This window comes from Mus caroli, unplaced genomic scaffold (assembly GCF_978045245.1).
Source record: "Mus caroli unplaced genomic scaffold, Mus_caroli_1 scaffold_15, whole genome shotgun sequence".
NCBI classification, from domain to species: Eukaryota; Metazoa; Chordata; class Mammalia; order Rodentia; family Muridae; genus Mus; species Mus caroli.
The window spans coordinates 62,007,269-62,031,856 of NW_028227270.1; the positions used below are offsets into that span (position 1 = coordinate 62,007,269).

The 24,588-nt window shown below is 43.4% G+C and overlaps 1 protein-coding gene and 1 pseudogene across 5 annotated transcripts in view; one reads left to right on the forward strand and one right to left on the reverse strand.

Annotated features, from left to right (window-relative positions):
* Kif27 (kinesin family member 27) overlaps nucleotides 1–24,588 on the forward strand; it is a 78,782-nt gene that overhangs the window by 18,147 nt on the left and 36,047 nt on the right. For all 5 annotated transcript variants that reach the window (XR_002379511.3, XM_021180420.3, XM_021180421.2 and 2 more), the window contains 6 exons: nucleotides 6,813–7,019; nucleotides 10,467–10,636; nucleotides 11,465–11,568; nucleotides 13,431–13,586; nucleotides 15,416–15,621; nucleotides 18,726–18,923. Coding sequence is in view for 4 of the 5 variants with exons in the window: in XM_021180420.3 (XP_021036079.1) it covers nucleotides 6,813–7,019; nucleotides 10,467–10,636; nucleotides 11,465–11,568; nucleotides 13,431–13,586; nucleotides 15,416–15,621; nucleotides 18,726–18,923 (1,041 nt within the window). In the remaining variant the exon portion in view is untranslated. The remainder of the gene's footprint in view (nucleotides 1–6,812; nucleotides 7,020–10,466; nucleotides 10,637–11,464; nucleotides 11,569–13,430; nucleotides 13,587–15,415; nucleotides 15,622–18,725; nucleotides 18,924–24,588) is intronic.
* Nucleotides 14,121–14,258, reverse strand: LOC115029118 (small nucleolar RNA SNORA42/SNORA80 family; annotated as a pseudogene).

Below are 24,588 nucleotides of genomic sequence, written 5' to 3' on the forward strand. Positions count from 1 at the left end.
CAGGATTTAATCTTTTTTTATTGTTTTAAGATTTAAGATAGGATTTCTCTGTGTAGCCCTGGCTGTTCTGGAACTAGCTGTGTAGTCCAGTCTGGCCTTGCCTCTTGAGAGCTGGTATTAAAGGTGTACACTGCCTCCACCTCCCACCCCCTCTAGAAACATTTAAACTTTTTAAATTTATTATAGAATATCCTCTTACACTACATGAGTGATTTGCTCTTCGATTTTAGTTAAGTCTTCCAGATTTTCTATGTTAGAATTACTATGAGTAACACAGATTGTTTGCCTAAGGCCAAGTATGGTGGTGCACTCCTTCAATCCCAGCACTCAGGGATCAGAGACTGGTGATCCCTGTGAAATAGAGGTGAGCCCAGTCTACATAGGAAGTTCCAGGACAGCCTGGTCTACATAGGGAGTTCTGACCAGCCAGGGCTACACAGTAAGACTCTGTCTCAAAAATGAAACAAAATAATTTGTTCAGACTAGTGTCCTAATATACTTCCCCTTTTTACTTTAATTTGATTTTTATATAGAAGAGACAGAGGTCCAGTTTCTTTCTTCTAAGTGTGAATGTCCAATTTCCTGAGCACAATTTACTGAAAATACTGTTCTTTCTCCAGTGTGTATTTTTACTGTTTGTCTTAGTTAGGGTTTCTATTACTGCAACAAAACATCGTGACCAAGAAGCAAACTGAGGAAGAAAGGGATTCATTGACTTAACACTTCCATATTGCCGTTCAGGATGAGTTCAGGATGAGTGGCAAGCCCGGCAGGCACCTGGGGGCAGGAGCTGATGCACAGGCCATGGAGGGGTGCTGCTTACTGGCTTGCTCCTCATGGCTGCTCAGCCTGCTCTCTTATAGAACCCAGGACCACCAGCCCAGGGATGACAGTGCCCACAATGGGCTGGGCCCTCCCCCAGCAATCACTAATTAGAAAATGCCCTATATGCTTGCCTTCAGCCTGTATCCTATGGAGGCATTTTCTCAGTAGAGGTTCCCGCCTACCAGATGACTCTAGCTTGTGTCCTGTTGGCATAGAGTAGGCAGCACCCTGACTGTAGGCACTCTGTTCCATTGTCCTGGGTAACTTACCCTACAGCAGCACCCTGAGTGTAAACACTGTTCCATTGTCCTGGGTAACTTACCCTACAGCAGCACCCTGAGTGTAAACACTGTTCCATTGTCCTGGGTAACTTACCCTACAGCAGCACCCTGACTGTAAACACTGTTCCATTGTCCTGGGTAACTTACCCTATAGTTTAAGTAAGCACATGTTCTGTGTCTTCATATTGTAGCATGACGTTGATTTGAAATTGGGTTTTTTAAATGTCTCTATCTTTGTTCCTGTGCTCACAATTACTTTAGTTATTCAGTCTTTATAGTCACATACAAATTTTAGTAGTGTTTCTTCTACCCTTATAAAGAATGCCACTGCTATTGGGATAGGAACTGCATTGAATATGTAGACTACTATGGGCACTGTGGTGTAGTAATTATTTTCTTCCAGTGCAGGACCGTGGAAGGCCATTTCATCATGGTTTTCCCCTTCAGTGCCTTTCACTGGACTCTTATCATTGTCACTGTAGAGGTTACTTATTCACTGTTTGGTGATATTTACATTTTTTGTAGTTACTATGAATAAGATTATTTTCATGACCTTTTCAGGTATTTTGTTTTTATAAGTTGATTTTGACAATTTTTTTGGTTGAGTGTTTAACTGGTTGTTTTTTGTTTTTTTTTGGGTTTGTTTTGGTTTTTTGAGACAGGGTTTCTCTGTGTAGCCCTGGCTGTCCTGGAACTCACTCTGTAGACCAGGCTGGCCTCAAACTCAGAGATCTGCCTGCCTCTGCCTCCCAAGTGCTGGGATTAAAGGCGTTTTTTTTTTAAATCATCATCAGGCTTATCAGTTAAGAGCTCCTCCTACTCTTGCAGAAGACCTGGGTTTGCTTCCCAGCACCCGAGTCAGGCAGCTTAGAACTGCCTGTGACTCCAGCTTCAGGGGATCTGATGCCCTTGAGCTCCCACAGGCTTCCCGCACCTAACTCATGCAGGCAAACATAGATGCACATACATCTTTAAAGATAAGCAGGAGTAGTGTGATCTCCACCTGTTCTTCTTTTTAACATTTTTATTTAATAATATTTTTACAATCATTTGTATAGACTGTATCGTGATCATATTCATTAGTCATCACCCTCTTAGCCCTTCCAACTCTTCCTGACACGTTTTCTCTCAACTATCCTCCTTCCTACTCCCCACCACCACCCTGTATTGTGTGTGTGTGTGCGCGTGCGCGTGCGCGAGTGCTGCTGTTCTATGCCGCGGCTGAGTGTGGTGTAGGATGCCTAATACAGTATGCCATAATGCTCCTCTACAGTCTCTGGCTCTTGCTATCTTTCCAACCCCTCGAGTGATGTCCCTGGGCCTAGGAGATGTCATTTTTGGGCTGAGAACTCAGCAGTCACTAGTCCTCAGCACCTTGACAGTTGTGAATCTCTGCATTGATTGTCACTCTCTGCAGAAAGAAGCTAATGTCTACAGGGCCGTTTGTCCATCTACAAAACATCAGCAGTATGTTCTCTCCTAAAGCCTTGACCTCCTCGGCCATGGCTGTTGGTCACGTTCACTATACTAAGAACTATTTTCTTCCTGTGGAGTGGGCCTCAGATCCAACTGTAAAGCAGATGGCTACCCCAAAACATACTTGCCTGGAAGGTCAGATTGTAGCCCAGAGGGCTCAGAGCCAGGAAAGACTGTGATGGCTCTTCTCCCGTAGCAGCATACGTAGCACCTTGTGGCACGGTGAGAGCTAGGTCTTAGGGTAAGGCATCCAGTTCACTTCTAGCTGGATTTCTCTGTGTTTGGCCAAGTGTGGTGCCTTCAGCATTAGGCTCCTCTCTCATTTTGATAAGTAGCTAAGAACAGTAGCAATGAGTCGTATCTGGGTAATAGCTCATAGTCTGGGAGCCCAGTATGTGCACAGTGACATTTGCTTACAAATCTGTGGTTGCTGGGGGCAACATCATTAGCTCTATTGAATACCTCCTCCAGTCATGCTTTTTTAAAAAATTGGTTATTTTATTTATTTACATTTTAAATGTTATCCCTCTTCCCAGTTTTTCCTCCGCAAACTCCATATTCCCTTCCCCTCCCCCCTTGCTTCTATGTGGGTGCTCCCCCACCCATCCACCCGCTCCCGCCTCACCGCCCTAGCATTTTCCTACGCTGGGGCATCGAACCTCCACAGAACCAAGGGTCTCCCCTCTCTTTGATGCCCGATAAGGCCATCCTCTGCTACATATGTAGCTGGAGCCATGTGTACTCTTTGGTTGGTGGTTTAGTCCCTGGGAGCTCTGGTTGGTTAGTATTGCTCTTCTTGTGGGGTTGCAAACCCCTTCAGCTCCTTCAGTCCTTCACCTAACTCCTCCATTGGGGTCCCCATGCTCAGTCTGATGGTTGGCTGTGAGCATCCGCATCTGTATTGATTAGGCTCTGGCAGAGCCTCTCCGGACAGCTATACCAGGCTCCTGTCACCAAGTGCTTCTTGGCATCAGTGTCTGGGTTTGGTGTCTGCAGATGGGATGGATCCCAACCCTAAGTGGGCAGTCTCTGGGTGGCCTTTCCTTCAGTCTCTGCTCCACTCTTTGTCCCTGCATTCCTAGGGGCAATTCTGGGTTAATATTTTTGATATGGGTGGGTGGCCCCATCCCTCAACCAGGGGCCGTGCCTATCCACTGGATATGGTCTCTACAGGTTCTCTCTCCCCTTTGTTGGGTAATTCAGCTAATGTCATACCTGTTGGGTCCTAGGAGCCTCTTGCTTTCCTGGCATCTGGGACTGTCTAGTGGCTACCCTCAGTTCCTCCTTGCGCACTTCTATATACCTCTGTTCAATTTCCTGACCCTCTGCACTTCCCCCCCCCCCGCCTCCTCCTACATCTTATCCTGCCCCCCTTTTTCCCTCCCCCTGCTCAATCCCTCCCAGGTCCCTCCTTCTCTCTGCCATCCGTGATTATTTTGTTCCCCCTTCTAAATAGGATTGAAACATCCATACTTCGGTCTTCCTTCTTTTTGAGCTTCATGTAGTCTGTGAGTTGTATCATGAATATTCTGAGCTTTTGGGTTAATATCCACTTATCAGTAAGTACATACCATGTGTTACATCCTGAGTGTTACCTCACTCGGGATGATATTTTCTAGTTCCATCCATTTGCCTGTGAATTTCATGACGTCTTTTTTTGTTTGTTTGGTTGGTTTTTTTGTTTTTTTTGTTTTTTTTTTTTTGAGACAGGGTTTCTCTGTGTAGCCCTGGCTGTCCTGGAACTCACTTTGTAGACCAGGCTGGCCTCGAACTCAGAAATCCGCCTGCCTCTGCCTCCCGAGTGCTGGGATTAAAGGTGTGCGCCACCACGCCCAGCTTATGAAGTCATTTTTTTAATAGTCGAGTAGTACTCCATTATGTAAATGTACCATATTTTCTATATCCATTCCCCTGTTAAGGGACTCCTGGGTTGTTTCCAGCTTCTGGCTATTATAAATAAGGCTGCTCTGAACATAGTGGAGCATGTGTCCTTGTTATACGTTGGAGCATATTTTGGGTGTATGCCCAAGAGAGGTATAGTTGGGTCCTCGGGTAATACTATGTCCAGTTTTCTGAGAAATTGCCAGACTGATTTTCAGAGTGGTTGTACCAGCTTGCAATCCCACCAGCAATGGGCAATGGAGGAGTGTTCCTCTTTCTCCACATTCTCACCAGCATCTGCTGTCACCTGAGTTTTTGATCTTAGCCATTCTGACTTGTGTGAGGTAGAATCTCAGGGTCATTTTGATTTGCATTTTCCTGATGACTAAGGATATTGAACATTTCTTTAGGTGCTTCTTGGTCATTTGAGATTCCTTCGTTGAGATTTCTTTGTTTAGGTCTATACTCTTTTTTTTTTTTTTTTTGCTTTTTTGAGACAGGGTTTCTCTGGCTATCCTGGAACTCACTTTGTAGACCAGGCTGGCCTCGAACTCAGAAATTCACCTGCCTCTGCCTCCCGAGTGCTGGGATTAAAGGCATGCACCACCACCGCCCAGCTTCTATACTCCATTTTTAATAGGGTTATTTGGTTCTCTGGAGTCTAACTTCTTGAGTTCTTTGTATATATTGGATATTAGCCCTCTATCAGTTGTAGGGTTGGTAAAGATCTTCTCCCAGTCTGTAGGTTGCCATATTGCCCTTTGCCTTACAGAAGCTTTTCAATTCTATGAGGTCCCATTTGTCAATTGTTGATTTTAGAGCCTGAGCATAAGCCATTGATGTTCTGTTCAGGAAAATTTCCCCTGTGCCCATGTGTTTGAGGCTCTTTCCTACTTTCTCCTCCTCCTCTTCTTCTTTTTCTTCTTTTAAAAGAATTATTTATTCATTTTATGTATATGAGTATGACTGTGTACTCACCAGAAGAAGGCATCAGATCCATTACAGGTGGTTGTGAGCCACCATGTGGTTGCTGGGAATTGAACTCAGGACCTATGGAAGGGCAGTCAGTGCTCTTAACTACTTAGCCATCTCTCCAGCTCCCCCACTTTCTCTTTTATTATATTCAGTGTGTCTGGTTTTATGTGGAGGTCCGTGATCCACTTGGACTTGAGCTTTGTACAAGGAGATAAGAATGGATCAATTTGCATTCTTCTACATGCCGACTGTCAGTTGAACCAGCACCATTTGTCGAATATGCTGTTTTTTTTCCAGTGGATGGATTAGGCTTCTTTGTCAAAGATTAGGTAACCATAGGTGTGTGGGTTTATATATGGATCTTCAATTCTATTCCATTGATCTACCTGCCGTCTCTGTACCAGTACCATGCAGTTTTTATCACTACTGCTCTGTAGTACTGCGTGGATTGGCAGGACCTTGACCTTCTGCTTCCACCACGCAAGTGTTGGGATTGTAGCCACATGCTAGGAAAGGTCTGTCAACTGAGCCAAAGCCCCAGCCTTGTTGGATACATTTTTGTTAACATGCTTTTTTGTGGTTTTGTTGTTGTTTTTAAGGCAGGGTCTTACTGTGTAGCTCTGACTGACTTGAAATTTGCTATGTAGACCAGGCTGGCCTCAAACGCAGAGAGATCCAGCTCCCTCTGCCTCCTGGGTTCTTGGATTAACACAGTGCCACACTGGTTGGTGCACCTTGTGCTTGTGAGACACATACTGAAGTCAGAGCTTTCTGAACTGGCCATGCTTCTAACTCAGATCAGCCACAGACCAGACACATTCTGTAAATGGCTCATCCACCTTCAGGTTCCAAATCCCCAGTCCTACCGCATCCGTTCACTGGCTCCTGTCTGTGCTTTGGGCTTTCTTTGTTACTTAAAGTTTCACTTTGCTAATTTCCCACTTTCTGTGTCCTTTGCTCTAATCTCCTAAGAGTAATACTTGTGCTTTTCCAGCTTTGTCTGGTTGGTCTTTATTTCAGTCATAAAGTTCAGACTTGTATACAAACAGCTAACTAAGTAGATAAAAATCACAGTGTCAGATTATCCAATCATAGCTAGTGGGGCATCATTATCATTTATTATTCAGCAAGTTTCTGTAGTTTGGGGATATAACTCAGTGGTACAGTCCTTGCCTAGTGTGCACAAGGCCCTGGGTCTCGGGCTGGCACTGAAGAAGAAGGTTCTTAGCAACTAGAGCAGTACTAGTTACTGATGGGCACCAAAGGGAAGCGCTGAGGTTCCATTAGACAGTTGTGACAATTTAACTTGGAGCTTTTTCATGATTGCATGTATATTGAGGTTCTCTGTTTCTCAAACACCTCTCTTCTACACAGAATGAGAAGATAATAGAACAGCAACTCCTTGTGGATCAGCTGAGTGCAGAACTAGCAAAACGCAGCTTGTCAGTGCCCACCCCAGCTAAGGAGAGCTGTGGGGACGGGCCTGATGCCAGGGCCTTGGAAAAGAGACCTCATACAGCTCCATTTGGGAGTCACTGGGGACACTATGTTTACATCCCATCAAGACAGGACTTCAAGAAGGTAAGTCAGGCCTGGCCTGAGTCCTTTGAGATGTGAAAGTTACAATACCAGAGTGTTTGTAAGTCTTAGATGAAGCCACTCTACACTTCCCAGCAGGTGTGTGCACACTTCTCACCATCGCCCCAGTGTTCTGCATTCCCTAAAGAAAGGCACACACACACAGCCTTATATTTTAAATACCTTAAACAGCTCAGTGGCTGGGCCACTCCCTAATTCCATGTGGCTAACATACCCTCCCCTCCGGTTCCTGAGTTAATACCTACTAAATCTATATAGATGTTCCTTGCTGTCCTGAACCCTGCTGGGCAGCCCTTCTGGGACTGCTTCCCCCCAACCCCCCTCGTACCTACATTTCAGCTGTCTCTCTTCCTGCACCCTTCCTGCATAGTTAAGTTCAATGGAGTTATGAGTTTGTCCTGTAACTTCTCAGATTGAAGTGAGGCCTGACTGGGAGATTGCTTATCTAACTTGTCTTTGTTTTCAGGGTGAAACTCTTGTGTGGTTTGGCATTCTGAGCGACAGTCAAGACAGCATAAGCATTATATGAAGTATAGATTTAGCTTTTATCTGTGAATATATACGTGCAAACCTATGTCTATGTAGGTTTATCTTGAAAATGTTTATTTTGTGTGTGTGGATGTTTTGGCTATGTATGTCTGTGTGTATCATATGCTTGCCTGGTGCTGTGTGGGCTGGAGAGGGCATCAGATCCCCTGGAACTGGAGTTCAGACGGTAGCTGCCATGCATGAGTTGGGAACCACATCCAGGTCTTCTGCAAGAGCAGCTGGTACTCTTGACCACCGCACAGCTCTCTGGCACCAAAGCAAACTTTTGTGGAATAAATCAACAAATGTACTATGAAAAAGACCAAATTATCAGACTGAGTTTTGTTTCTACTTACGAATGTTATGAGTGGAAGTAGTTTGTGTGAGATCTCTGTAGTAAGTTAGGGTGAGAAGTAGGTGAGGCGGCGGGTGCAGGGAGGGGAGGCTCTGTGTCAGGTAGGCTCTGCGTTAGGCAGGTGCAGATGGGGCTGAACCTGAGCCAGTGCAGCTCCTTAGAGAAGCGTGGGGACCCTCATGGGATGCGCAGAGTTTATGAGAGCACTGCGTCCAATAGCACTGCCCCACCGCATCCTCACCATAAACCCACAGTACCTGCTATGTCCCAGGCTCAGGTGACAGTGCCCACCACAGCACTACCCCATGGCATCCTCACCATATATCCATGACTCCTCTGTTATGTCCCAGGCTTGGGTGCTTCAAGGTCAGTAAGACAAATGCTATCCTTACTGGTAGCTTTTCAGGTTTAAATGCTTAGGTTTTATATTTTAAACCATTATAATCATTAATTTCAGTTTTGTTTTAGGAAGCTACTAACATTTTCTTTTTTCTTTTTTTAATTAGATATTTTCTTTATTTACATTTCAAATGCCTTCCCAAAAGTTCCCTATGCGCCCCCCCCCCCGCCCTGCTCCCCTACCCACCCACTCCCACTTCTTGGCCCTGGCATTCCCCTGTACTGGGGCATATAAAGTTTGCAATACCAAGGGGCCTCTCTTCCCTGTGATGGCCAACTAGGCCATCTTCTGCTACATATGCAGCTAGAGACATGAGCTCTGGGGGTACTGGTTAGTTCATATTGTTGTTCCACCTATAGGGTTGCAGACCCCTTCAGCTCCTTTTCTTTATGGTTGAATATGTAGTTAATTTCCATTGACTATTAGGCCTTTGTATTACTGTGACCAAAAACTAAGAAAAGCAACTCAAATGAGGAGAGCTTTATTTTGGCTTATGGGCTCCAGGGGTTTAGTCCTCAATTACTTGGCTTCTGGTTTCCAGGCTCTTTGTGAGGCAGAACATCATGGCCACTAGAGCATGTGGCAGAAGAGCTCCATTGCTTCAGTGGCTTGGAGACAGAGAGAAGGGAACTATACAGGAAGACCAGAGGGTCTCTCCCTTGTACCTCAATCCTCAGCACTAGGAGGCCGCCTAGAAACCTTTACTCCCTGTCCACCTCATTGTTGACAGTCACTAGGTGACCAACCATAGGAACACAGAAATCAGATGTAAGCGGATTGGTACCAAGCACACACTTTTGGAATGAGTATGTGAGGACTCAACTGTCAGCTAATTGAATTTTTAAGTTTTCAGTTTTCTTTGAAATTTCTACACATGAGTATAATAATGTCCATCCCTTTCTCTCCCTCTCCAACTCCCCCAGGACCCCTGTCACGTCTCCTTTCCAAGTACATGTCCTTCTATAATTATTTACTTACTTAATCTACTAAGTCTAGTTAGTGTTGCCCGAATGTGCATGGGCAGGGGCTCACCCACCGAGGTGTGTGGAACCTACCAGTGGCCACACACCTAAAAGAAATAGCCTCTCCCTCTCTTAGCATTCACTGTCTGCCGATGGCTCCTCGGTGAGGGAAAACTACTGTGATACCTGCACCCTGCTCTACATGACAGTTGTAATAGCTTATGCAGTGACTCGCCCTAACACTGAATGTCTTCTGAAGATTTCATTATTTACTTTGTTTTTGAGAAGTCATCCTGTTATTTTTTTATCGAGAGGTGAGGGACAAGGAAATAGAATCTAGAACAAAAGTATAAAAGCAGTTTCTACTCCGTGTTTCCAGAGTCATTTTGAGCACTTAAAATACATTTTCAGTAGAAACATTATAATATTAAGTATTCCAAGGTAGCCCATAAAATTTACTTATTGTATAATAACACTAAAATATCATTTGGAGCATTAATTTAGTAATGTCTGTCCTCCGCATGTATCAAGGATGATTGAATGTGTCTAATTTCCAGAGTTGGAATGTTGTCATAACAGGGAGAATGTAGATGTGAGATTTCCTGTGTTGGGATTTGGGATGGAGGGACTTCATATCCTGCAGTACACCTGCACTTCCCCATGGGTTTGATCTGGGACAGTTGAGTTATGCGCACTTCTGCTGGGGACCATAAGCCATTCCAGAGAGTAGGGGTGTCTTCATGCTTTTCTAGAGCTTTAGCTTGACTGCTGTCCTCCATAAAACCTTCACTGAAAGTAGAAGAGAAGGAGCTGTATGGTACCAGAAAGAAAAATGTATATCTGTGAAGTATAGTATTATGGAATTAATTTTGACATTTTGTAGGGAACATATTTTCTTGTTTTTGTTTTTGTTTTTCGAGACAGGGCTTCTCTGTGTAGCCCTGGCTGTCCTGGAACTCACTCTGTAGACCAGGCTGGCCTCAAACTCAGAAATCCACTTGCCTCTGCCTTCCAAGTGCTGGCATTAAAGGCGTGCGCCACCACTGACTGCCTGGCTGGGAACATATTTTCAGTGATTGAATACATAAGAGTACTTACCTATATCTCCCCCCAAAACAATGTACATCCTAAGATAAGAGTTGACATTAAAGGATTGCCTCTTTTGTTGTTTTGTTTCTTGCAAGGTCTGCTCAAGTCCTCCTGTATACTCTCTGGATCAAGTATTCGCTGGGTTCAGAACTCGAAGTCAGATGCTGATGGGTCACTTAGAAGACCAGGATGAAGTTCTCCACTGTCAGTTTTCTGACAACAGTGATGATGAGGACTCAGAGGGCCAGGAGAAGCCCAGAGTTAGGTATGTCGCAGAGGCTCTTGGTAAGCATTATCCTTATAATTGGTGGTTTCTTCATTGCAGTGGATAGTTTCCATTAAATCTTCTGTCATCTTCACTTATGAAGAAAATAGTATTTGAACAGACGTCTTTTTTTTTTTTAATTTTAAAAAAATTATTAACTCGGGGCCTGGAGAGATGGCTCAGCAGTTAAGAGCACTGACTGTTCTTACAGAGATCCTGAGTTCAATTCCCAGCAACTTCGTAGTGACTCACAATCATCTGTAATAGGATCTGATGCCCTCTACTGGTGTGTCTGAAGACAGCTACAGTGTACCCATATGCATAAAATGAATAAATAAATCTTTTTAAAATTTTTATTTGCTTTATTTTATTTGAATGTGTGTTTTACCCACTTGTATGTCTTTGTATCACCTGCCTGCCTGGTGCCTGAGGAGGCCAGAAGAGGGCTTCAGATTCTCTGGGTCTGGAGCTACAGTTGGTTGCTAGTGGCCATGTAGATGCTGGGAATTGAACCTGGGTTCTCTCTGAAAGAGCAACAAGTGCCCTTAACCACTGAGCCACTAGACATAAGCATTCAGAGAGGATTTTTTGTTGTTGTTTTGCTTTGTTGTTGTTTGATTTTTGTATTCTGCCACAGTGGCTGCAAACATTGAATCTGAGTTGGAGGTAATCCTTTTATTTTACAGAATATCAGTAAAATGTGCTTGTTCCATACAATTACCTTTAAACCCATTCTGTTCCCTTTTAGAGGATCTAATTTGAGAGCCTGGGGAATGCTAATGAGGAAGTTGCCTTTAATCCTAATATTCTAAAAATGTTCTTTTTTAGATCTAGAAGTCACTCATGGGCCAAAAAGCCAGGCTCTGTTTGCTCCCTTGTTGAACTGAGTGACACTCAGGCTGAGTCTCAGAGGTCCTACCTGGGGAATGGAGGTAGGTGTCCTCCGATAGCACAGGTGTAGGGGTTGGTTCTTCAGCGGCCATTTACAAAGCACCCAGGCTCCCTCAAAGCCAGACATGGGAGTAGAGCTTCCCCTGCTGCTGAAGCACATTTCACAGCCTCAGTTCCGCCTCCAGTTTTCCAACTTACTCAGTCCTTAATAATCTCCTTGGTTTGGTTTGGTTTCTAAAACCTGAGTGTATTTCTATACCTGCAGTCTCAGCACTCAGGACTCAAGGCAGTGAGAATTCAAAGTAACCCTGGATTACTTACCGAGCTCCTGTCTCAAAAACAAAAACAGGTTTCCACCAGTCAGCTGTGTAGAGACAGAAACTTTGGGGACAGAAATTTAGATCAGACTTGCTCTGATTTGTGCTGGGTTGCTGATTACTGTGAATGCCCTGTGGGCAGCCCACTAGGAGTCTGTCTCCTCGGGTCAGTGCTCCATCTTGCTTGAAGCCTAATTAGTGTCCTATATGCTAGTATTGTTTTTATTAAAAACAGTTATGTAATCAGTAGTAATCAAAGAAGAAGGAGCCATGAATTGGAGAGGCAGCAACAGGGGGCGTGGAAGGGGCTGAGTGGGGGAAGAAGGGAAGGCAGTGGGGAGGACAGTGAAGAAAGATCATAGCATTTTATTTTAATTCAAGTTTTAAAACTGAAAAGAAGTTTTTAAACTCATGTGTGTCTGTGTGCCAGTTTGTGCACATGTGCACAAATACCTGCAGAGACCAGGAGTGTTGATATTACAGTCGTGAGCCACGCTGTGTGGGTATGGGGAATCAAACTCGGGTCCTTTACCAGGGCAGCAGCGTGTGCGTTTCACTTCCAAGACACTTTGCCAGCAAACCTAATAAGATCTTTTAACTTTCACATTTTGACCTGTAAGGGGGTTAATGCACAAAAGTAAGATTATAGAGAATTTAATATTAAAAGTGTCAAATTATGAAAACATGCTTATAATATCTATCAAAATTAAACTAAAAATAAAACTAATGATAACTTTAGTATGTAAAAGCAATAAATGTAAGTGCTAGTCAAGTATCCATCCTTGAGGCATTTGTTACCAGTCTACAGTCACAAAAGAAACTCAGGCCAGAATGCATGTGCGTGCCAGACCAGTTAGGAAAGGAGTGAGCAGTCACAGTGGCGGGCTGTGCATGCTCGGACCCTGATACCCTCTACTGCAGCAGTCTTGAGGGGCAAGGTAGCAGCCTCCATATCTACCTCAGATAACTACCTAAAGGGAACTAAGGCTATTCTTCTAACCATATGAGGTATGATAAAATATATGCATAATATATATAAAGAGTATATTTTAAATTAAAAACTTAAACTAAAAACTTCCGGAAGCTGAAAGCTTAGGTGTCAATTGCCACACATGCTCCCTGTTTGATTCCCCTCCTGTTCTTCTCCTGCTACCCCTATGTGTTGGTTAGATGAGAACAGCCCCCCGTAGGCTTATTTCAGTACTTGGGCTCCAGTTGGTAGACTGTGTGGGAAGGATTAGGAGGGGAGACCTTGTTGAAAGAGGTGTGTCACTGGAGATAGGTTTTTAAAAACTCACACCATTACCACTGTGCTCTCTGCCTCATGGCTGTGGGTGAAGGTGTGAGCTCTTGGCAGTCCCTGCTGCCATGCCTTGGCTCTGCCATCAGGCCTCTAACCCTTTGAAGCTGTGAGCCAAATTCAATGGTGTCTTACATAAATTGCCACCGTCATGTGATGGTTTCTCACAGCAATAGAAACATAACTAAGATACTCTAGATTGGGTTTGTTCTGTTTTTAAATGTTCCAAAATTCTGCTTCAGTTAAATATTTTATACACTGAGAGCTTTGTGTTTTGGTTTTAAAGATTTGAAGATGGAATCTCTCCAGGAGAGTCAAGAGATAAATTTACAAAAATTAAGGACTTCAGAACTCATACTTAATAAAGCTAAACAAAAAATGAGAGAACTTACAATTAACATCAGGATGAAAGAAGATCTGATCAAAGAGTTAATAAAAACAGGTAACAGCATCTTATCCTTGTGTGAGAAGAAAGAGCGTCTGAGACTGCCTGTGATGTGGGATGTGCACTCCAGGTCTGCAGCTCATAGCTGTCCTCAAGGCCAGCGTGTGCAGGCGTCTGTGAGGCCAGGACTCACCTGTGAGCTGTTATAGCGAGTGTGAGCTACAGTGTGTTGGCTGAAACTTCATGGCACTTTATGTGTATACCTTAAGGGAACACTTTTTTTTCCTTTTTCCTGTAGAGCAGGGGATTAGACCCAGGAATTTAGCTGGGCCTCACCTCTGTAATCTCAGCACTTTAGAGGCCAAAGAGGAGGATTTCTGTGAGTTTAAGGCCAGTCTGAGCCAGGTAGTGAATTCAAGGACAGCCTGGGCTATAGAGTGGCATTCTCTCTGCAATACAACAACACTAATAGCAAAACCAAGGCAAAAGCAGTTTGTGTGTGCCGGACACTAACTGTGCCAAGTAAGCCAGGGCCTAAGAATAATCACTTTTAATTATTAGTCAGTGTTGGCTTAATTCATGTTTTCCCCCCACTGTGTGACCCACTGTAGTTCCAGCAGCCTGCAGGCACAGAGGCCAGGCAGTGGTTAAGAGCCACAGTTTGCTCTAGCATGGGACACTGTGAGAGGCCCAGGGGCCTTAGTTCAGTTTTAATTATTTTTTCCATATTGGGGATTGAACTCAGGGCTTTGAGCATACTACACAAGAACTCTACCAATGAGCTATCTCCTCAGCCTGATAGTTTATTGTTAACACTAAATGCTGTACTTTAGTTGTAGGTAATTTTTATTTGTCTGAAACTATAAAGATTTGTCCTTAAGAGTTCTTTTCTTTGGTAAACCAAGTTTTTGTCAGGCTGTGGTGGACCCAGGACTGTTGGTCTTGTCTTTCCCAGCAGTCTCAGTTGTATATATTAGTGTTAGATAGGGATAGAGTTTTAGAAGGAGATAGTTCACTATGTATTTAGGTTGAAAACTCCATTTAAACGATTTTAATGTCTGTTGCATGCATTGGTTCTACTAATTTAACCATCAGCTGGGATTTACTGAGAGAATAACAGAGTAGTTCACAGAGCTGGGAAGGCTAGAACACAGCCTGGAGACTTAGAAAGTGAGCATCTTCAGGGCCTGAGTTTAAATCCCAGGATCTACCTTATAGAAGGAAGAACTGACTCTTAAAGTTGTCCCCAGGCTTCCACTGGGGACATTTGGGACACACACACAAATAAGTAAGTAAATTTAAAAATATTTAACTATTTCAATGAAATGAAAAAGAATAGTTAGATCTGTATTAAAGGATGCTTTAAATTTTTAAAATTATATTTATTTGTTGTATATATGTATATACATGCCACAGTATTGATGTAGCATGTGTGTATACCACATGGAACTGGAGTTGTGAATGGTTGTGAGCCCCCATATGGGTATTGGGAAATGAGCTCAGGTTTTCTGAAGAGCAGCCAGTGCCCTTAACTGAGGAACCACCTCTCCAACCCCCTCATATCTTAGCTGCAGCTTGATGCCCACAAACCTCAGTTACAATCTGAGAGGGTGTAAACAGCTCACTGGGTAACTCACACCCATTTGTAACTCCAGCTTCAGAGGATCAGACGGCCTCTTCTGACCCCAGTGGGTACCACACACATGGGCATTGACACATAGATCTACACATACATTAAGAGGGCTGGTGGCAAGCTGGGTTTGCTGGAGAGCCTGGAGGTCAAAGGCCTGCTTAATGATATTGCTCAGTTGTAACCGCCACTAGTTTTAGAGTACAGGGTTGGAGTTGGAGTTTGTAATTCTTGTCCCTGCTGTGTCTCGGTGAAGGTAACAATGCCAAGTCTGTGAGCAGACAGTATTCTTTGAAAGTGACAAAGCTGGAGCATGAAGCTGAGCAGGCAAAAGTGGAGCTCACTGAAACCCGAAAGCAACTGCAGGAGCTGGAGAGCAAAGACCTTTCTGATGTTGCTTTGAAGGTAAAATTACAGAAAGAGTTCCGTAAAAAGATGGATGCTGCGAAGCTGAGAGTTCAGGTAATTTATAAAATACAACCCCGTAACCTCACAGAGCCACCTTACTCGTGTTTGTTTAGTTTAGTGTTTTTGAAATAGTCTCATTGTGTGCAGCCCTGGCTGTCCTGTCCAGGCTAGCTGTGAACTCAGAGAGTTCAAGTTTGCAGAGTGCTGGCTTTAAAGATGTGCTCCATCACTCCTGGCCAAACGATCCTTTCTTAACTCTGAATCCCGCTGGGCTAGGATGGAGTCAGTGGTAGAGGGCTTACCTAGTGTGTGAGAGACCCTGGTTTTGATCCCTGGCACCACAAAAGGAAAACAAGTCTCCCTTTGAGGATTCTTGTATTGAGAGAAATGGAATTCAATTTGTAATCATCAGAACTGTATGACATTTCCTCTCACCTAGAGTGTTCATTACTTAGTGTATTTTACAGTCTGGGGAGTGTATTTCTTTACTTAATAAACATTTAATCTTGGCATAAAATAATACCTATAATAAGACATAAATTTAGCAAAAATTGTGTCCTTTTCTGAAGGACACAAGAGAAACAGTTAAACAGCACATATACAGCATCAGGGACCAGGTGACACTTTGTAGACACTCTGCAGATATGAACTGTTTCCGTTTTTGAAACTGTAATTGGTTGGGTTAAAAGGTTAGTCACTTTCAGTCCTACAGCACAGACTTCACTTCCACATGCTTTGGGTTTAGCAATAACTTCAGAGTTACAACTTCTTTCCCAGGGTTGAGCAGTTCTTTAATAAGCATGTGTGAGACCCTAGGTTCAGTTCTGGGGAAACACACACACACATGCACGGTCTACTCAGTAGGAATATTCTATAGAGAAAGATTTTTGTGCAAGGAAGCCATTTTCAGATGTTTAGAATGTGCTTGCAGTTCTCTCTGTTTCTTTTGTTTTGTATTTTTTGAGACAGAATCTTCTCTGTAGCCAAGCCTGTCTTCCTTACCCTCCTCCTGCCTCAGCCTCTTGAGAGCTTGGATAAAAGGGGTATGCTTACCCTCCATTCTGTCTGTTCCTCTAGTGTCCCCATTGTAGGTAGAGTTAAGCTATGATTGACCTGTTCAGAGCTTTATTACTGTTTGGTTTTTTGTTTGGTGCTGTTTTATGGGTACTAGAAACATCAGAAGCGGGGGCTCTTTTGGTGTGCTCACCTCTGTCTCCCAAGAGTGAGAGGTCCTGGCACACCAGAGAAGTAGCAGCAGATGCTTATCTTGTTGCAAACAAATAAAATAAAAAGTAATAAAGCTCTGAATAGGCAAACATATTTTGCTTTTCCTGTTTATGCTTTTTTTGCTGATGATGCTACAAAGGGGGAAAAAAGACACAGAAGTAAACTTCACGGAAAAACATCTAATTGAGCAGAGGATTGAAACAAAGTGTGCCCTTTTAGAAGACATACTTCCATACATTACATTACTGGTTATCCAGTACCAGGCAGTCAAGTCTGAAATCATGTATACAAGTCACATTATACGGACTGAGCAGGTTATAGTTATAGATTTAGGAGTGTGTTTGTGTGTGTGTGTGTGTGTACATATTTATGCAACAGCAATTACAGAAATGAATGGAGACCATTAATTAGAGATCAAGAGGGAGTGCAAAGGAAGGATTGGAGGGAGGAAAGGAAGGGAGAAAATGATGTCATTATTTTAATTTTATACATACACACACACACACACACACACACACACACACACACACACACACATGAAAAAAATGCAAGGAGCCGGTATGGTGGTATACTCTTATAGTCCCAGCATCCAAGACAGTTGAGGATTATGAGCTCCAGCCCAACCTGGATTCCTCTGTCTGAAATAAACAAGATGTCCTGGAAATAATACTACCTCAGTCTACTCGATGCTTTGCAGTGCAGGCAACAGTCTCTGACTAATGGCGGTCCAAGATTTTCTTTAAATAAAACTGCCGTAAACTTTAATATTTGCATGGATATTTAAATTAAACCAAAATAGGTTTATGTTAGTAATCTATTTCTAAAATTAAGGTAATGATTACTTATGACCCACATAATGTATTAATATCTCCCTTAATTCTTTTTGCTTGTTTATCAGAGGCTTGCTATGTAACCTTAGGTATTCTAGAACTGGCTTTGTAGACTAGGCTGGACTTGAACATGTGGCCATCCTCCTGGTTTTGCCTTATAAAGCTAGGAGAGCCACCACTTCCTATCCCTTACCTGCTTACAGTCCACAGCACAAGTCTTGGATGTGTCATTTGTTTGCCTGGGAGTAATTTGTTACATGGTGATATTTAATACTACTATAAACACTTGGAAAATAGGAGTGTGCCTTTAGTGCTACTAACAGACCATCTTGAGTGTAGTGGACTTTCGGGGACATGACCAATTCTACTCAGCTTCTTCAGAGGATCAATGGCTCTGAGGATAAACGGGAGGGGATTCACTTACATGCACATGTCTCCTTATACCTGCCTAGCCCTGGTTCATGCATAACTGTGTCATGGGACAGGGTTTGGGCTCTGGAATAGCATCATTTTATATATAAACTCAGTTTTGTTCTCTAGTTTTCATCATATATTACATATACACCCATATATATTTCACCGTATATATAAATCATGCATGTGTATGTTTGAGACAGTGTCTCACTCTCTAGCCCAGGCTGTCCTGGAACTTGTGATTATCCTGCCTCAGCCTTTTCAGTGTCAAGATTATAGGTGTGAGCCACTGTGCGTGTGTGTGTGTGTGTGTGTTACAGAAGACACTGTAAGTGGATTGCAGATTAGGCAGTAACTAGAATACTTTATGCCACATATATTTTAAGTTAGAATTCTTCATAATAAAAGTGGTTGAGCTTCCTGATTATTAACATAAGTTTCATCATTTTTTGTTTATATGTCTGATGAACGTGCAATGTTTTCAATTACAAAATTAGAAATGAGAGCTCCTGTCTTAAAAATTAAAAAAAAACAAACTGTAGAGACGAAAACATGTGCTAGTGAACCTGTCAAAAATACATGTAAATGGGAGAAAATGGCTGCCCTTACTGCTGAATGAAAATATTGTGCCATTAGGAAATGAGAAAACAATTCCTTCTTATTCTGGAGTATTCTGTGTGGTCTCAGGTCTTACAAAAGAAGCAGCAAGACAGTAAGAAGTTGGCATCACTGTCCATCCAGAATGAGAAGCGGGCCAGTGAGCTGGAGCACAACGTGGATCACCTGAAATACCAGAAAGTGCAGCTGCAGAGACGGCTTCGAGAAGAGGGCGAGAAGAAGAAGCAGCTGGATGCAGAAATTAAGAGAGATCAACAAAAAATCAAAGTAATCTTGTCCATAGTTCCTGCTAAGCATTGTGTGAAACACTCGGGCCTGCGCTTGGCCGGCCTGTCCAGTGTCTCTTGCCTCCCGTTTCTCAGCACTGTCCTTACTCACGGAAAGCTTGGCTTAGCCACACAGTAAACGCTGTTCACTCAATTCTGAGTACTGTCGTGAAGGTTTGACACCACAGATAAGTTACAAGGATAGAAACTCAGGTCTTTAGTTAAGAATATCAAACTTTTAAGTTTATAAAGGTAACTTGTAAACAATGTTATTGGTAAAGGCCTGCTCATTTTCCAATTGCTTTAGCACTCAGCTCCTGCTGCTAACACAGGAGGTTCCAGTGTAGGCGCGGTCCCAGGCAGTGCGTGCACACCCAGTGTGTCTACGAGGTGGCTGATGGTAGGGACCTGTGTCAGCCTGGGTCTGGAGCAAGGCTGGCATTGTGTCTGCCCCATGCATGCATCTATGCTTGCATGAGATACGTGGGAAAGCTGTCAGCCTCTCTGTCGGTTCCTATCTAATGGGCCTTCATCACACTTTGCTCCCAGGACTCTCTGGAAAGGGATGATCCTAAAAGCACTTCCCACTCTGTGTGCCTGGCTTTGATTTGTTGAAACAGCAAACAGAGCCCAAAGCTGCAGCACAACTAGAACCTCCCTAGGACTTTTCAAATTAAGACTTCTTTCTAGAGTGGTTCTAGAGTCTTGGTGGAAAGAGGAAGATGCCATCTGTTCTTGCGACACAGCTCCCTCCACTGTCAGCAACCCAGAGTAGAAGTGGACCATTTGAAACACAACACAGAACCTAGTTGTGGAGCTTGAAAAGCATTCGCCCATTCTTACAGGTTTTTGTTATTATAAAATTTTTATTTGGATATAACTTCTTTACCATACAATGGATTTTATATCATTAAATTTTATTTTTCTTATTATTTTTCAATTTTAGTTTTTGCATTCATTTTTCTCTGTATGAAAATGTGGGTGTGCGTGGGCCACAGAATGCATGTGTAGGGGTCAGGAGCAGGTGCAGGGGTCTGCTCTTTCCTTCCACTCCCCTTACATGTGTCTTCAGGCTGGTGACAAGCACTGCATTTCCTGAGACAGCTTGTTAGCCTCACCAGTCTTAATAAAGTATGACATATATGCATAACACCTCTGACAATATGTACGATATAACACCTACAATATAAAACACCTCGGACTATATGTACAATATAACACCTCTGACAATATATGTATAATATAACACCTCTAACCCTTATCACTTCTTAATTCTGGGCATTAATTATATTCACAGTGAGGTACAGCCATCATATTTATTTTTAAAACTTTTTAGGGCTTCAAAAGGAAACTGCAACTATTTGTATAATTTACTTACTTGTATTTTATGTACACTGGCATTTTGCCTATGTGTTTACCTGTGTGAGGATGTCAAATTCCCTGGAACTGGCATTATAGACAGTTATGAGCTGCCATGTGGGTGCTGGCAATTGAACCCAGGTGCCCTGGAAGAACAGCCGGTACTCTTAACCACTGAGCCATCTTCTGGCCCCATGGAACTCTATGAATAACCCTCAGTCAGCACCTCCCTCAAGCTTGTCTCTGTGGACTTGAGTTTTCCATGTGTGTCTTGTAAGTGGGATAATGCATCCTTGGGTATCTGGCTCATTTACCTGGAGTGTTTCCAGGGTCCATTGTGTTTAGGATTGGTCAGAGTCTTGAGCTCCTCACTGTGAAACCAGGTGTAGTAACATCTGTACCCTAGCTCCTGAAGCTGAGACAGGGGCATTTCTTGCATCCAACAATTTGAAGACATCCTGGGAAGCCTAGCAAGACTATCTTAAAAACAAACAAACAAACAAACAAACAAACAGCTGCAACATTTTATTTTTCCTTTTTTTAAATTTTTTAAATTTTTTTTTGGCACAAGGTTTCCCTAGCTGTGCTGGAACTCAGTGTAGACCAGGCTGGCCTCAAACTCAGAAATCTTCCTGCCTCTGCCTCCTGAGTGCTGGGACTTAAAAGTATGTGCCCCACACCCAGCCTTGTCCATTTTTTAATTCTTGCCCATCCATGGACGCTTGGGTTGTAGTTTATAGTGTTGTGTGTAATGCGACCGAGAGCATTGACATGGTATTTACTCTCTTTTGAAGTTCTCAGCTGTTTGAGGAGCTGGCCTGGCTGGTTTCCATAGCAACAACAGCAGCAGCAGCAGCATTTTGTAATGCTGCTACCTACCAGTAATACACTACAGATTTTATTATGGCATTTTATTTATTTATCTTTATTCTTCTCCCATACATTACATCCTGACTGCAGTTTTACCTCCCTCCACTCTTCCCAGTTCTCCTTCCCCAGTCTCTCCTCCCCCACAGATCCACTCCTCCTTCATTTTCCTTCAGAAAAGAGCAGGGATATCAATGGAACAGGAAATAACAACTTACAATAAGACTAGGCACATACCTCGCATATATGAAGGGTGGACAAGGCAACTTAGTAGGAGAAAACAGTCCCAAGAGCAGGCAAAAGAGTCAGAGACATCCCCTCCACTCCCACTCTGAGGAGTCCCACAAGAACACCAAGCCACACAATCATAGGTATGTGCAGAGGACCCCGCTCAGGCCCACGTAGGGACAGTGCGTGTCACTTGAGTCTCTGTGAGCCTCTCAGAGCCCTGCTTAGTTGATTCTGTGGTGTTGTGTTATCCTCGACACCTCTGGCTCCTACAATCCTTTCTTTTCCTCTTCCAGGGGGTTTCCTAAGCTCTCCCTGATGTTTGTTGATGGGTCTCTGCATCTGCTCCCATCAGATGCTGGGGGAGGCCTCTCTGAGGATGCCTGGGCTAGGTGCTGATCTATGAGTGTATAGAGGAATACCATCAGGAAGCATTTTGTTGACTTTTTTTTTTCAGTCCTGTTTGGTTCTCTCCTAGGTCTTTGGGGTGTCCAGCCTCTGGTTCCTAGACATCCAGGCAGTGTCAGGCATGGGCTCTCTCTTGTGACATGGGCTGCTCAAGTTGAACTAGAAATTGGTTGACCACTCTGACAATTTCTGTGCCACCATTGCTCCAGCACATCTTGTAGGCAGGACAAATTGTAGGTTGAAGGTTTTGTGACTGAGCCCCACCGCTGGGAGCTTTGCCTGATTACAGAACATGGCCAGTTGAGGCTCTGTACTTCCCATTACTAGGAGCCCTCATTAAAGTCATCCTCATAGATTATAGGGAATTTCCACTGTACTAGGTTTCCACATTGCCTCCCCTTCCCAATGTTCCTGAATTCCAGTCATCTCTCCAAGTACTCTCTCTCTCCACCCCACCCCATCTATCCCTCCTATTCTTATCCCCACCTGCCCCCAGTCTACCCTCAAAATCTATTCCCCTTTCCCAGGGAGATCCATCCATCCCCAACTTGAACACCTGTTACTTAGCTTCTCTGGGTCTGGGGATTGTAGCATGATTATCCTTTACTTAACAGCTAAACCTACTTATAAATGAATACATACCATGCTTGTCTTTCTGGGTCTGGATTACCTCACTCAGGCTGACCTTTTCTAGTTCTATTTGCCTGCAAGGTTCATAATGTCATTTTTTTAAGAGTTGAGTAGTATTCCATTGTGTATATGTACATTTTCTTTATCCATTCTTTAGTTGAGGGACAACTAGGTTGTTTCCAGTGTTTGGCTATTATGAATAAAGCTGCTCTGAACATAGTTAAGCATGTGTCCTTGTGGTATGGTGGAGTATCCTCTGGGTGTATGCCCAGGAGTGATGTAGCTGGGTCTTAGGTAGGTTGAGTCTCAATCCTCTAAGGAACCACTATATTGATTTCCACAGTGGCTGTACAAGTTTGCTGTACAAGTTTCTCTTGTTCCAACATCCTTGCCAGCATGAGTTGTCACTTGTGTTTCTGATCTTTGCCATTCTGACAGGTGTAAGATGGAATCTCAAAGATATTTTGATTTTCATTTCCCTGATAGTTAAGGATGTTGAACTTTTCTTTAAGTGTTCTTAGCCATTTGAGATGCCTCTATTAAGAAATCTCTATTTAGATCTGCCTGCAACCATTTTTAATTGAATTATTTGGGTTTTTTTTTTCATCTAGTTTCTTGATTCATTTCTGTGTATTGGATGTTAGCCCTGTGTTAGATGTGGAGCTGGTGAACCTTCACCACCGTTTTGTGTTGTAACAGGCATTACAGTATAAGGTAAAGGCAGTTGTCTCTGTAAGGCACACCTAGGGGAGAGGGAAAGGCACTGCAGAGGTTCACTCCCCACAGTCAAGGAAGCTTCTTGCAGCATCCTGAGATTGCTGGGGGTACAGTAGGATAAATGATGACTGAATCAGAGCCCAAAGAGCCAAAGGTTCACTGACACAACTCAGCACATCATAGAAACTGGACTGGCTCTGCAGATGCGTTGTCTCTGTGAGTTCAGCTTTGTACCACCATCCATGCCACACTAATGCTGGAAACAACAGGGACTTACAGACACCCGTCCAATCAGAGCTTATGCGGAGACACAAACATCTCTCTTTTATAATTCTTAATTCTCTTGAATAAGAATGAAGTTCATGGGCTGGTGAGATGGCTCAGTGGGTAAGAGACCCGATTGCTCTTCTGAAGGTCCAGAGTTCAAATCCCAGCAACCACATGGTGGCTCACAACCATCTGTAAGGAGATCTGACTCCCTCTTCTGGAGTGTCTGAGGACAGCTACAGTGTACTTACATATAATAAATAAATAAATCTTTAAAAAAAAAAAAAAAGAATGAAGTTCATTAGATTTCCCCTGTATTTCTTGCCCTAGGATGGCATCTCTGTATCTGGTCATTGAGTGTGTAGATGTCTTTTGCTACCTCTAGAGTTGATGGTATTGCTGGCTAGAGTCCACCCACCTAATCCTGTTTAACCTTCGGCTCCTGGCAGTGGAGTGCTTGCTGGCATAACTTCCCCACTGCTCTGGCTTCTCATTGTGAGCATTGTGGGTGTTTCACCTTCCCTCAGTGGCCTGGCCACTTGTATCTTGTATCCTTGTTTATCTCAATGGCATGCCTGCATACTCTTCTGCTCAGAATCTCTACCCCTGTCTCTCTCCCAGCCTGCCTGTATGCTCCTTCACAGAGCTGAGCGCCCCCTGTGGATAAGGCTGTCACTCTGGGTTAGAGCCCCCTTTGCTCCCCCATCCCTCTCCTGCCCTATCTGTGCCAGAACTCAGGCGAGGACAGTTACAGTACAGATATTTGCTACTTCTGTTTGATTGTTTCATTAAGAGAATTGGGAAGTCTTGATCTTTTCTTTGACTTCTGTCCTGATAGCACTTCTGAAATTATCTCTGAGAAGCAGTCTTACTTCTACATTTGTCACTGCCCAGTGCTTTTGTAAAATGTAAACTAAGAGAATGAAGTAGAAGTTTACTAATAACCCCCCCCCCCCACACACACACACACACTTTCCATTGCTTTCTCTACTTATTTGTTTTTAATGGTAGGAACTCACTGTGGAGCCCAGACTGGCCTCAAATTCATGGTGAAAGGCAAGGGGCAGGTGTGTGCTGCCCCTCTGCCCAGTGTTCTTCTTAGACAAATTCTCTCTCTCTCTCTCTCTCTCTCTCTCTGTGTGTATTTTTTTCATTTCTACTTTATAACTGTAATTTTGTTACTGTTATGA